Here is a 15,563-nt window from a genome sequence, read left to right as displayed (position 1 = left end):
ATGATGCAACTAAAAACAAACAACAAAAAAGAAATGTCACTGCCATATAAAACAATACTTTTGATGGACTCGAAAGACAAAGTAGAGCTTGATACGCTGAAATAAATTGAGTAAATAAATTGAGTAAAGCCAAAATATATTGTGACATGGAACAATGTGACATGCAGGAATGCAGGTGAGGACGAAAAAACAGTGCAGGGTGACACGATTTTATCAATCTAGACAAACAAAATAAACCAGAATCATTATCAGGGTGAAGCAGAGATCAAAGCTAAGGAAATATAATGCGAGACTAAGATGTTATAAACAAGGTAATATAATGAGAACAATAACAGGTATCAAGCCAACTGGCACAAACGTGAAAGCGAGAGTACGTGTGTGTGTGTGTGTGTGTGTGTGCATGATTGAGGACAGGTGTGCACAATCAGTAGTCGGGTGGGGGTCAGAGTGAGAGAGTGTGAAGCTGCGTTACATTTCCTAGTGTACTGTACATGAACATTACTCCCTATTCCCTGTTCATTTCGGTTAAACTGGCTTTCCTGACAAAAATTTCTCCATTTGGAACACCCTGCAGTGCCACCAACGCAAACATCACGTCCTACCCTGTGTTGCCTTGGTAACATAAACACCTCACATACCTGTTGATGTAACTGTGGAAATACAAGTGTGAAAAACAAAATGTGCAAGGACTGATGAGTAACTTTGCCTGTTTACTTCCATTGAAGTCATAATGAACCAGTTGACTTTCCTGCAGTCTTCACATTTCCCTTTGGACTGAGACATTTTGCTCCCTGTGGTTTGGAATCTACAGAATCTCCATAGCTGAACTTCCTCTGCAGTCCACTAGTGAGGAACTACTAGAAGATCGCAGTCCAGAGCGACTTTTTTTTTAATCTCATTACACATCTGAGCAGTTGAGGGTTAAGGGCCTTGCTCAAGGGCCCAACAGTGGCAACTTGGTGGTTGTGGGGTTTGAACCTGGGATCCTCCGAACTATAGTCCAATGCCTTAACCACTGAGCTACCCCTGGCCCTAATGAAGGTGAACTGTAATCTGTTTGAGTGTGTTACGGCGTGCACCTGTGATGGACATGCGCGCCAATCTGTTGTCCCTCCTCGCTCACTCCGTAGGCACCCTACAGTACATAGGCTTTCTCAGAAGAGTTAAAGCTGTTATAGCTGCAAAGGGCCAACTCAAATAAACCCTATGGATTAAGAATTGGATGTTACTCAAGTTCATATGCTTGTGAAGGCGAGCCAATACTTTTGGCTATACAGTATGCTGGCATGGTGACTTAATGCGTAGCACTATTAAGTCTAAGCACTATTAAGTACACTGTGGCCTTGTACATCCAGGGTTCTCCAGGGTCCGATTCCCACTTCGGGTTTGGTGTGCATGGAGTTTGCATGTTCTCCTTGTGCTTGGTGGGTTTCCTCCGGGTACTCCGGTTTCCTCCCACAGTCCATAAACATGCAGAACAGGCTGATTGGCGTTCCCAAATTGCACATATCTGAGTGTGAATGTTTACAGGGGGTTATACTATGGTTGTAAAAAAGGAAATAAACACAGTGGTCACCATTGGCCTCCACGATCCCTAGTTGGATGGATGGCTATAGCAGATTTGTTCTTTCTTTATTTGTAAAGATCTGCAGTCAAATTTGCAACTCAACAGGCACATAAATTGGTGTGTGTGTGTGTGTGTGTGTGTGTGTATGTGTGTGTGTGTGTCTTTCCCATACATACTTTGATGGATTATACTTTCATTCATACTTCATCACCTCTACATCTGACTTATGGTTAAGTTTTCAGTTCTAGTTTCTGGGCCACAGGAGGACAGAGCAGCAGACTTCCATATTGTGCTAATTAAACACCACACAATGTTACACTCAAGTCGTATTAGTTTAGTTGGAGAGAAACAATAGAGATCTTGATAATGATGAGGCCACCCAGAAAACAGGAAGGAGTCAGGCCATCTGAGAGAAGGGGATTTGGGAAAATATGAAGCAACACACAAAGCCTCTAAAGTTTACTAATAGAAAGAGACAGCAGAGGACTTTTTTTTTTCTCTATTATGGCAGGAATTAGTGTTTTAAAGGAAGTATTTGCTAGACCTTACCCTCTCCAGCTGGCAGCTCTCGTACTTTATGATGGTGTGTGAGGATCGCCAGGGGACCAAGTACGGAGGAAAAATGATACACTGAATACGTGAATGGACTTTTAGCCTACACATGAATCCTAGTAAAGACTGATCAATCAACACATCATATCAAACAATCAACAAGTCATAAGTTATGATGTCAATGAATAGTGATGAGTTCTGATCAATAATTAAATAAGTTCTGCAGTAAGTTTCTATTGGACTCAGTCTCAGACAGAACTAATCTGAAACTGGAGCTTTGCCTTTCGGAAAAGACTGGACCATGTGCCCGATCTTAGAGGGGTTTGAGCAAATCAAGGTGAGGAATGTATCTGTCTGGCCACTTTTGCTAACATGAATTAGTTTTGATGGCTTATTCACATTAACACACTGAAGAATTTAAATAAACTTACAGTCTTGCGGTTTTTCTCTAATGTTAACACACTAAAACTGGATCTATGCACGTAATGGCGAAACCTTGAATAAACTCATGGGCTAACAACAAAACCCTCAACACAATTCCTTTGTTCCAATCAAGGAGCAATTTGAAATCACTTTTTCCACACGCCCACACGCAAAATCCCATCATTTAAGACAATTTTCATTATCAAGCTTTGCTTGTTCAGAACGTTTCAATTATCTGTCAAAGCACAAAAGAGACCTCAGGTGACCTCTACTGTGATGGAGAACAATAGAGTAAGAGAAGGAGCTGTGTGTGTGTGTGTGTGTGTGTGTGTGTGTGTGTGTGTGTGTGTGTGCACATGTATGAGGTGGACAAGAAACAGGGAGATCAGCTAATATTTTGAAATACGTAATCAACATGACCATGTCTGAAGCTGGACGGAGATTCACTGTGCCAGGGCAAACTTCATATTTTTGGCATCTCCAGATCAGACTCAAATTGCTTTTATGTAGTCTAAAGACAAAAAAAAGACCTATTGAATCATTTCAAACCCAATTTTTGCATCCAGAGGTTTTGATTTTTGAACCACATGCAGAGGTGGTTTGAAATCCGATTCAAATTGGATTCATAAGGATGTATCTCTGGATGTTCTACCCACTCAGATCAGATTTCAAAGTCCATTTTGTCACTCGCAGCCCGACGCGGTCCAACAATTCCACACGGCATGGCACATGGATCCCTTGTTAAAAAATGGGCAGGAAGAATGGGATGGAAATCAACTTTTTTTTTTTTTTTTTTTTTAAGAAAGTTAACTTGCTATGTTTCAGGAGTTTTTTCTGCTTTTGAAAAGTATGTAAAAGTGCGTCTAAATTACCCAGGATTTCAGAAGAGCATCTGGCTGAACCACAGTGTGGAAATTGAGAACAATAGTTCCTGGACAGAGGATAAACAGAAATGTGTCATAACACTTTAGGGTGGGTGTTTGAGTACAGACAAAGCTGAAGGGAACGTCTAGGAACAGGGTGATATACCGTATGAGGAAATATCTCTCTGCATGCAAGTCTCTCCCATTGTTACGCAGTATCTCATGCAGATTTGGGCTGCCAGTCTGAACAGAGCCAAACCTGATCTGATCGCTTTCAAATAACAGTGTGGACACTCACTTTTTTTTATGATATAATGGCGTTTTCCATTTCAAAGTAGCATATCTTCCCTTACCGTGGGCCGATTGCGATGAAACAAGGCCTATATGTTACCTTAAGCTCGGCCAAATACACCTGTAAAAATTCATTAAAATTCGTTTAGTAGTTTTTTAGGTGATGTGTGCACAAACAAACAGACAAACAAAAATACCAAAAACCATCTTGATGTGTTTTATTACTCACCTTACTGTATGGTCACCAAACTTTTCCGCAAACACAGAAACACCAACTTTACAGTTTTATTATACTGTACAGTATGTACAGTATAAATAACAGTAATTACAGTATACTACTGAAATGCACAGTATATAGTAATATTTTTTAGTGGCTTTTTTTTGTCTTAGCCTACAACATGTGCAGGAACTTCAAATATGAGTCATCCTACACAACACACCCAAGGCCACAAAGGTAACTGGGTCAGCCTTACCACCACTGGTCGTGTCCTATGCCAAAACAAATGGAGCAACTCTTTCATGTCCCATTTGAGATGAACCCTGACCGAGTAAAGAAGCCGCACTATCGATGAGTGATTCAGTGCATTCTCGCAGTACTCTGTATACGGTATGTTCACTATGCAGTTCAGTGTTCCTGTACGTTTTTATTCTCAGAATGTTCTTGATGACCCATACAAGCACATCTTCATTAATGAGGTGTGTTTCAATCAGAAGACCAGGCAGAGAGAAAATAACATCTTTGGTCACTGCATTGATTTCCCTAGCCTGTATGGGAGAAATAGGCCCATGTGTGGAGCCATAACTCGAGGTGGTGTCAGCTATGGTCTCAATATTACAGCGTATTTGCTTATATTCCTCAAGAATTACCGGCCCTAGAAGTACCGAGCCTAGACCAATGTCGGTTGGGAAAGTGTAAGTTTCCACCACAATGCTCAGGTCCACAACGAGTTCGGTATCCACCCATGCTTTTCAGTCCGTTATTTGGCACCACATTCCCCACATTTATTTGCTTAGAATTTTTGGCGCTGGAAAGTCTTTGAGTATAGATTTGGTCAAAACCAATGAGCCTATGATCCTACTCCAGGTAATGGAAGTGCCATGTGGTGATATTGGTGCTGTTGCCTTCCAGGTCTGGATCTGTCATTCACTGGTCATTTTTCCCCCACTGTATGGCCAGGAAAAATATTTCTTCTTCTTCATGTGCATGAAGTTGTCTGGCCTGATTGGGATCAGAGGTAGGAATTGAATTGTTGCTTTTGTACAGTATATAAGACAAAGTACTGTATTGTATCATGGCAACAACCTTTATATCGACTGCAAATTTGCACACTTATACGGCTATCCAATCACGGGTAAACTATGAGCTCATGCAAGCAGAAAGGGGCGGATGGCGTTTTCCTCCAAACGGGGAATAACGAACCCTAACAGATTGAAAAGATGCGATCAGCGGCTTCATGTGCCTCGGTGAAAGCATACGTTCGGCTACGGTCTCGCCGGTTGGTAGCTATCATTGATGTGGAGTGCTGAAAGACCACTTGAAAAAGGAAAGAACGCCGAAACTCTCACTCATCATCTTCTGTACCGCTTAACCCTGCATACAGGGTCCCGGGCGAGGGGGGGAGGGGGTAAGAGGGGCTGGAGCCTATTCCAGGAGACTTATTGTAGCACATAAGGCGGGATACATACATTCACACACTATGGGCAATTTGAGAACGCAAGTTAGTCTAATCTGCATGTCTTCGGATGGTGGGAGGAAACTGGAAAACCGCAGGAACCCCCAAACTCCAACATGGCTGGGAATCAAAGAGGGTGCAAAATGCTAACACACCAAAACTTGACCAATAAATAAATAACTGTTTTTACACATTTTTTTTTTTACATTTGAACAAACATACTGTACAGTCTTTTAATTCTTGTGTTTTCAGTTTTATCAGTGAAATCAGTCCTCAATAAATCCTATTCATGTGATGCCTGTGTTAATCATTTTGATGGAAAAATCAGTTTTGAGAAGAAAGAATATGGTTTGGAAAGGATGAACACATTCTGCATGAGATTTGTGCAGTTTTGGCAAAAGTGCTTAGTGTGTAAAGTTTTGAGAAATGGATTCATACAACCTAGAAAAGAAAAAAAAAAAACTGCAGCACTATGGAACCATAAATTGACACGTTATATTGCATATCTTCAGTTTTTTCTGCTTTTATAACCATTGTATTAATTTCTAACATCTCCATAACTGTCTGTTTGATTCCCTGATCTCATGTCTGCTGTTGGTGACCCTGAAACCATTAAAGTCCATTATCACTCGATAATCGGGTCAGAGCATCAGGGGGAGAGGAGATAAAAAGGAAACATGCATGCTTATTATGTACAAAGTATGTTTATTGTTGTGTCTGAGAGCAGTTTGAGCATAGGGGGTACATTTTTCATGTCACCCCAAAAACATTTTCCTAAATCCTTATTGTCTTTGCTTCCTTTTCTTCACTTTCTCACCAAGAAAAGGCTCAAATCTGACGAAAAGAAATGTCTGAAAATGTGCAAGACTTCCCACAAGTACGCTTGTATGAAAAGTCCGATGAAATATGCTCGCATTACTAAAATATTTACACAGACCCAGAAGAATAAATCATTAAAAGTTATCAGCCATAGCTTTTCTCACATCCATCACAATTTTCCCTTAGAATTCCTGCACACGTCGCGTCAGGTCAGGTTGCTGTAGTGAACCCCTGGCTTCCTATATCTTGTCGTGTTTCATAAAACGTAATGAGGCTTAACAAATAACAAATGTGGCAAAAAAAAAAACAGATTTTGCAATGATACACTTCTCGAGGGGGGGAAGAAAACGGCGTGCTTTATCCAGTTGTAATAGAAGGCTCTGGGAGGCTGGCAATCTCGCCGGCGTTTCCCACAGTGTGCCATATCACTCAGCTGATACCCACTGCTATCTCTCTACAGCAAAATGCCTTAGCACTGACCCAGAACACATTCTCTGTGTCAAAAAGCCTCCCTGATCCAAATCCCAGCTGTCTTTCATTGTGTATCGAGTACACAGCCAGCCTTCTATCCTCTCTCTCTCTCTCTCTGTCTCTCTGTCTCTCTTTCTCTCTCTTGCTCGCGCACTCACACACACCTTCTCCATCATCCAGTCGTTCACTCTTTTTCAGAGACTGGGTCCAACAGAGCTGTCTGCCTTCTGTCTTTTGGTGGAAAGAGTCAGTAAGTCACACAAGAGAAGACACTGTTAAAAGCAGGCTGTAAAAATTTATACTACATGTACAAGAACGTACTCAATCTTTCTCCCTATCACACACACACACACACACACACACACACATGGTGCATTTGCAGCTTGGGTGTTTTTTGAAGTGCGCTAATTAAAAAGAGAGGTGGGAAACGAGGAGAGTTGCACTCGGTATCTGTAAGACTAGGAGAATGCACTCTTGGCACACACACACACACACACACACACACACACTTGCCTGTCTGCTTTTGTTCTCCGTACAGCTTTACAAGGCTTTCGATGATGCACTTACACAGGTATGCCGGAGTCCCGGCGTCTGAGCTCATCAGTAATTTACACGTTAGTTTTTATGACCCCGATGTGAGCTTTCTCTAATGGGTGCTTAAACAAATGCGCGACCTCCATTTAAAGCAACGCGAAACAGATTGATGAAAACATCGTTCGTTTGCTTTTTTTTTTTTTTTTTTAAAGGCCTGGGAATCACAAGGCTGGGAATCCGTAACATTGTTTTGAGTCAGATTTGAGCAAAAAATGAATTATTCAGGGGTTTGTCATGGAAAATTTTACACGCTAAACTGACTTTAAAGAACAGAACATATTCGAGCATCTATCACAGATGTGAATCTGTTCTTGTGGAGCTTTTTACAAACCAGTGGCCAGGATTAAATTATACTATGGAGATGAAATCACAAGTAGAATCTTTTGGTTTTCAATGTTTGCTCTGAAACATATGATCATATTTCGTTGTGATACAGCCAAATGCCCAGATGTTCTTGCTTTGTCTTTTTTCATGATGTCTTGATATCGCATTGAGTGAAAATATATTAAATATGGGAAGATTTATTTTCGAGAGATTTACTGTTACGCAAACAATGTTCTTCAAACTGAATCGTTTTTCGTGAGCTTTAAATCGTCTCATTCCTTTTTTTACAGATTATTTTGTTTCTTTCGTGAAATTAATGCTTCAAATTAGAAATCAATAAATTAAAACAGAATATTTCACAACTGTACTGAATGTATTTACGTCAATTTCACTTGCCAGGATTTCTTTTTTTTGGTTCTTTAGGGTATTCAGTTCACCCCACTGGCATTTACAGCACTTACCAGGATAGTTATATTCACCTTTGCATTTATTCATCTGGCAAGTGTATTTATCCAAAGCAATGTCCAAATGAAGCAGAATGCAGTCCGAGCGCAGAACCGTACAAGGAACCGACATTTAAAGTTTTGGCCCAAAAAATCAAGTACAAGGGAGAGCACTAATCAGTTAAACACACACCCACACAGACACATGTGCGAGACGAAAGTTGTCTGGAGTAAGACCGGCCACACAGCAAAACCGATCAACAAAAAGCTCTCTGGTCAGGTTGTCTGTTTAATGTTTGCGATCCACAGAAATGTTCAGCATGACGCGGACTAATAAACTGCTTAACTGGTTTATTTCATGTAATACATCCTAAAGCTCAGAGCGTTTCTTTATGACGATGATGCTATTACGTTGGTGACTACTGAAAAACCAAAGGTGTTCAAAAAGTGTCTTTATTAATCTAAACTAACACACTGAGAGCATATTAAACACTTCAAGTAAGAAGCTAAAACAAAAACATAAAATAAAGGTATGTGGTCTTCCTTCATCTATATACAAGTGACTTTAATAATGGGTTTATTGTGTGTGTGTATGTATTTATGTATCAGTACCAGTCAAAAGTTTGGACACACCTTCTTATTTAATATTTTTCTCTTTTATTTTAATTGTAATGAAATGTCACAAATGTTCTCTGGCCAAGGCACACCTGTGAATAGAAAACCACTGCGTGAATCTAATGATAGACTGTAGCTACTTTGGACACTGTAAAATATATATTCTAGTTTTATTCTATTCAATATAAATTTCCAGTGATGTAGTGCACTTTTTTCATGCACTACATAATGCCATACGCGTTTATGTTGTAAATGTGTGTTGCATGTTGTTTCGTTTCACTGTGTACTAACTGTATATGGTTGAAGTGACAATAAAGCCTACTTGAACTTGAACTTGAACATACAGTATTACAGTCAATACATCTCTTTACTGTATTCTCATCAGTTCTTTTCTCTTGATGTACTCACTTTTCCAGAATATAAATAAATGCAAGTGATTCAAATCAATCAGCTGCACTGATTTTCACATCATTGAAATTTCAATCATCTTTGTCTAATGAATAATTTATGCCTCTTTACTACTGTATATGTATAATAACATTTCTATGTAGCTGTGTTTGTTTAATACACCTATATTTATTTTTAAAAACTAAATGAAATATGGCCTGAAGCAATAGTTGTTGTTGTTGTTGTTGTTGTTATTATTATTATTATTATTATTACAGTGGAACCTTGGATTACGAGCATATTTTGTTCCGGAAGTGGGCTCGTATTCTCAAATTATTCGTTCAACAGCCCCAAAAAATAAATACATTAAAATAATTAACACAAAATATAAAGTAAAAAATTAATTTACCTGAACTTTACCTTTTAAAAAAAGAAAAAAGAAATCCCAACAGATGTGTTTTCGTTAATTTGAAACCGTGATGGTTCACAAACACACGAGGGAGAGAAAGAGAGTGTCAAATTACGCGCACACATAATGACAGGCCGAGGGAGAAAATGGATTTTTAACCTTCTATTGAGACTTTCTTTTGCTTTACACGCGCGCACACACGTGTTATAAGAAACAGTACATGCGCGCTGTACACACGTGCTTACAAACACAAAACAAAATATGTTTTTAACACACACACACACACACGTGGTCACAGTGTTATAGTAAACAGTACCTGTGCGCAAGGATGTTGATTATACCAGTAAGAGACGCACACTAAGACCCAACAGGGGAGACGATTACCCACAATTCCGCAGCGCAAGAGAGAGAAAAAACATTGGCTCAGTTGTGATCACGTAACGCTCGGTGTTAAAGCAAGAAGCGCATGCGTGATAAATGATACTCGTAAACCAAGACTTGTTCATTTTTCAAGTCAAAATTTATAAAAAATCTTTGCTCGTCTTGCAGGACACTCGCAATCCGTGTTACTCGCAATCCGAGGTTTCACTGTACTTAAAATATCCTCCCACTGTGCGCCAGATAAAATAAATAAGTTAAAATAACTTTTCTATGAAATTAACACAACTATTGTGACAGGGTTTATGATACAATTAACATTCCTGCCTCGGTCACTTCATTGACCTCACCTACATCACTCAAGATTGTAACTACTGTATAGTATAAGATTTTTACTAGAGATGTAAGGAACTATTTTTTTAAACCCCCATTAGGGTAGTCTCTGCTTGATTTCCACCTGCATCCCATTATTTGGAATACATTTTCCAAAACATAAAAACAATTAATATTTCTCACATATTTAAACACTAGTAGCTGAATTTAAACCACTGCATTCCTGAACCGGGCCGTAACTGAGGCAGCTCACTCACAACACTCTATATCAGTTTACCCCCAAAAAATATTCATATTTGAATACATTCCTATTCTTTGTGTAATTTAGTTTAACACATTTATCTATTCATCTATTTCATTTCTGTTGAAACCAGTTCTAGTTAAGCAGTGTCATATTAATCCAATATACATATATATGATATAGATATATGATGCAGTGTACCTATAACTAATTAATTAAGTGTTTTTCAAATCTGTCACTCAGAACTCCTGCTGCCAAACACAAAGCTTTCTACCTACACAGACAAAATACCAGATCCTGTCTAAATTCAGTCGACTGGAGTCTTTGCTCTGATTGGATTTTCAGATGCATGCAACTAGTCCAACTCAAATGCTATAGATCTTGTTTTTTATTCACATTTTATTCATTTTACAGCTGGGTGCTTCCCAAGATAGTGTTGAGAAAACGTCCCTTAGGAATTAAAAAATAATAAAACAGAGAACACATGTGGCTATTGGACGTTCAACCCTTATGTTATCCAAAAATTCAGAAATACTATATTGTGTTCTGCTTTTAAAAATGGTGACTGGACAAAAAAAAAAAAAAAAAAAGTTTGACCATAATTCATTTTATTGGTAGTAATATTATATTAATAATAATAATCAATATGAACATAATATAGCGAAAATGAGAGTTAAACATTTGGTGTGCCACTTAAGCATTATAAATCTTTTTTTTTCCTGTTTTCGTTTCTGTCAGCACAGAGATACAAGGGTCATGTTTGTCCACTTGTGAAACAACACAGCACATGTTCACGTCCCATTCATCCACATCAAGGGAACAATTTGTAGCTTAATTCTCTACGCCAGGTGAAAAACTTGCTCACCGTCTTCTTCTTTTCCAGTTCAGTTAAATGTTTTAGAAATGAGGCCCATAATTCTTACTTAAAAAAAAACCCTCAAATGTAAATTTAGAAATCCTCTGATGAAAAGAAAGAAAGTTTTTTTTTTTTTTTTTTTTTTTTAATGACGATAAAATATGACTTGAAATGTATTCTAAAAAAAATCCTGTTATTGGCTTGAATGCACCTCCCTTCCAGCACGGAGCTCATAACTCCCCGTAAAGCTCACAACTGAGAGATAAGTTAGCTGTAATGAGGCGCAGAGGGGAGGACAGTTTTTAAAGCGTTTAACTTCAGCTTTTTTAATATCAAAACCCCTCTGACCTCCAGTAATGATTACACTGGGGTGTTTCTTAAAAACCTCTCAAGCACAAGAAGGAGGACTTGTTTAGAATTGGCGAAACAGTTTTCTTTCTTTTTATATTACAGCACACACACACACACACACACACACACACACACAAACACACACCACCTGTTAAAAGAGTCATCCTGTCTCATGAAGCCCAGTAACTGTCAAACGTGAGTTTAATCTCTATATCTGTACTAAATGAAGAAAAGGTAAGAAGATATTCTCATAGTAGTCTAAAGAAAATAAATCAATGAATGAATAATTTGCAAAACGCTCCTAATCCAATACAGTATTTCGGTTCTCCATGAACATATTTCTCTTACAGAAGCCAATAAAATGCTTTGCTATTCTATAAAACCTCTAAAATATATATTGATTTAAACAGCATAATTAAAACAACATGTGCATGCTCCTTACAGTTTCATCACCCCTTGAGCGAAGCAGATATTCTCATATGGATGAGCCATATTTTAATTTTTTTAATCAGAGCAATGCATTACGTTGTCACTGATTCATCTGTGACTCAGGACACACTCGGAACACAGTTATGACTTCTGTGACATCTATGCCATCTGCCAACCTTATTTTCTCTCTTTTATTTTTTTTTGCTTAAAAAAATTTGTTCTCGTCCTATATTTCCTGCTCTTTCTGTCTCCTTTTCGCACACATTCACTCACTCTCTGTGGTCTCTGCGGCTCATTAAATAGACATTATCCAAAAAAAAAAAAAAAGAACAATCTTGCCAAATCATTCTTGGGCCTAAAATGCTGGCCTGTCAGGTACTTGAGGTTTCTCTCCCTCTCTCAGATGGAAAAAATGTTGTAACTGGTGCACATTGTAGAGTTTTGTCTGGCCAGTGTCATATCATTGATTCAGAACAGAGTATAAAAGGGGAGTAGACAAAAAAAAAAAGGAGAGAGGAAAGAAAGTGAGCGAGGAAAGAATAAAGCTCATCACCGTGACTCAGACTTTCTCACTTGTGAAAATGATGGCCTGGCGAATGGACGGAAAACAAAAGCTGGCAAAGGGGAAAGTATTGCTTTTAAATACAGCAATATAGTGCGACCATTCAGGACGTCCTGCCCCCGCAAACTGATTCAACTGTGAAAAAAAAAAAAAAGAAAAAGAAATCCACAATGTTGTCTTTGTTGAAATTGTATAAAATGCAGCGCCAAGGAGGCAACCGCTCGCTCCTTTCTTACAACCCAGAGGGGTGCAAGGAGAGCAAAAGACATATACGACAAAAGGGCAATGGGTTCACTAAAGTATCACTGGCAAACCCACAGGACAATGAGACTTCACCCACAGATAGCTGGACTATTCAGCACTGAGCTATTTTTTTTTAAGTAATAATAATTCATATATTATTATTAAAATTAATTCTAGTCTATGTACCTTAAATGCTTTGTCTTGAAATAACACCTATTGGACATTATTGGGACATGTAGGAATTGAATTATGAGTCTAAGACATGATCGAGGGCTGTGGGAGAGTTATTTTAACAGTGTACATGTGTTCATTCCACTACGATTTTCTTTTATTTTCTTTCTTCCTTTTATTCAAATACTGTCCAGTAATGTCTAGCATAAAGTAAGACTAAGGATGAACCAATTCCCTGGTTCATGTGTCGAATTTCTTTTGTCTTTACTTTCCTTGGGGCTTGCAGTGGGGTCAAATTTAATTTCCGAGCCTCGTGAGTGAAGCGGTTAAGGTATCAGGCTGCTGTTTATAAGAATTCAGGTGAGATCAAAACCCCAGCACCACCAAGATGTGCTTGAGAGCTCGGGCAATGCACTTACTTAACTGTAACTCTCTGTTTCATCCCGGTTGTTATAAGTTCCCGAGCAAACATACGGTAAATAACACTTTGTCTAATCCGTTCACAGGTTTTGATGCAACTCTGATCTCCATGCACACGAACAAATGACACAAAAATGTCCTAACGTGTGCCACCGTCACACTCAAGCAAGTCGAGATGGTGTCAGTACGGCATCAAGTATCGTCTCTGATACTCGGAGCTCTGATATCAGAAATGTGATAGGAAAATCCTTCATCATAATTAGACGCATAATTATGTATAAGATAGTGTATGTGTATATTCATTCATTTTTTTGCAATGCTGCTTTAACTATGTCTTCTCTTTGGGTTGAGCAAGCAGACAAGAAGAGGAGAAAAGTCTTTTTTTTTATTTTTTTTTTAAAGATTTTATGTCTTTCAGGAATGTGGGACAGGTCACCAGGTCATGGTCCTCATTCAGGTGCACATAAGTAATTATTAAATCTAAAAATAAAAGCTACGTAATTAGATTATAGGTATATAATGTAGAAATGTATAAATACTTATGGATAATTGATCCTATCTGGTGTGTGTGTGTGTGTGTGTGTGCGTGCGTGCGTGCGTGTGTGTGTGTGTGTCTGTGTGTGTGAGTTATTGTGTAGTTGGAAATAAAAAGTTTTCTGAACAATTTTGTTGAATTCTGGGGTCATTTTAACAAAACCGTATAAACTCTAAATACAACTGGACCTTTATGTGAATAAACAAACAAGTAAATGAATAAATATATATGTCTATTTATTTATTTGTCTGTCTGTCTGTCTATGTATTGATCTATCTATATCTAAATCTCTCTCTCTCTATATATATATATATATATATATATATATATATACAGATAGATAGATAGATAGATAGATAGATAGATAGACAGTTGGACAGGAAGAATAGATAGACAGACAGACAGATATACAGGCTAATAGATGGAAATAGACGGATGGATGAATGGATGGACAGACAGACATAAGATAGATAGATAGATAGATAGATAGACAGACAGACAGACAGCTGAACTGACAGACAGACATGAATAGATAGATAGACAGAAGACAGACAGTAGGACAGGAAGAATAAATAGATAGATAGATAGATAGATAGATAGATAGTGTAGCTTCCTTGTTGTTGCTTTAGGTTTTGTTTTAGTGTTAACATGTTTTTCGTTGTTAGTGTTAATTAGCTGCATTAATTGGAAGTGAAAGAGGAGTAAAAGACAAACGCACACGTGTGTGTGTGTGTGTGTGTGTTCTCACTCACCCGCTGTCCGGTGGATTTCTGCGCCGGGATCCGCAGCGCGAGCAGCGCTAAAGCGCACAGAACAACCAGGTGATGAGGAAACATGACTGTTAACGCCGAGCAGATCAAAGCGCAGGTGATGAGCGGAAATCAGGCCTGAACACACAGTGATGGTACAGTAGAGTAGAGTAGAGTACAGTACAGTACAGTAGAGTAGAGTACAGTACAGTAGAGTAGAGTAGAGTACAGTACAGTACAGTAGAGTGTCCACAGAGTCCTCCTCCTGTCCACGGTCCGTCCTGCTCCGGATATTAATATTATTACTTTTATTATTATTATTATTGTTGTTGTTGTTGTTATTATTTTCTCTTTACGTTCTGGATGACGGTGAGAGTCTACGTAGTGCTCGCGCTCAGACTGATGATCGCCATAGCAACCCGGTTTATCCAAGACGCGCGCGCGCTCCTCGCGGCAGCCACAGGTTGAATAGTTCACTTTCTTTACGCGCGCATTTAAAAACCCAGGGGGCGGGCTCTCCGAGGATGATCGACATCAGAACCGACCAATGAACGCGCTGCGCGTTACATACAGTATTTATTACCTGTGAAGAATATAGATAAAAGACAATATGGACAAATATATATATATATATATTTTTTATTTAGATTAAGGGATGTTTAAGTTCTCAGACTGAATAAATATTGCCTAAATACTTTTCTTTTTTTTTTCTTTTTTAATAAATCAAATTAATATTTTTATTGGAAATGGATATTAATTTACATACAGTCCATGGTGCACTAGTTTTTAATCCTGTATACAGGGTCGGGGGGGGGGGGGGGGGTGCTGCAACATATCCCAGGAGAATTAGAGAACAAGGCAGGG

At 38.6% G+C, this 15,563-nt stretch overlaps 1 protein-coding gene across 11 annotated transcripts in view; it reads right to left on the bottom strand.

The window, feature by feature from the left end:
- The window catches only part of smoc1 (SPARC related modular calcium binding 1), a 69,493-nt gene extending 54,598 nt beyond the window's left edge, over nt 1–14,895 (bottom strand). For all 11 annotated transcript variants that reach the window (XM_053509991.1, XM_053509994.1, XM_053509989.1 and 8 more), the window contains exon 1: nt 14,703–14,895. In XM_053509991.1, coding sequence (XP_053365966.1) covers nt 14,703–14,786 — 84 coding nt within the window. In that variant the 5' untranslated portion in view covers nt 14,787–14,895. The remainder of the gene's footprint in view (nt 1–14,702) is intronic.
- Between the last annotated feature and the right edge of the window lie 668 nt (nt 14,896–15,563).

Source organism: Clarias gariepinus, chromosome 13, assembly GCF_024256425.1.
Source record: "Clarias gariepinus isolate MV-2021 ecotype Netherlands chromosome 13, CGAR_prim_01v2, whole genome shotgun sequence".
Classification (NCBI taxonomy): domain Eukaryota; kingdom Metazoa; phylum Chordata; class Actinopteri; order Siluriformes; family Clariidae; genus Clarias; species Clarias gariepinus.
This window is presented reverse-complemented; position numbering and strand designations above follow the sequence as displayed.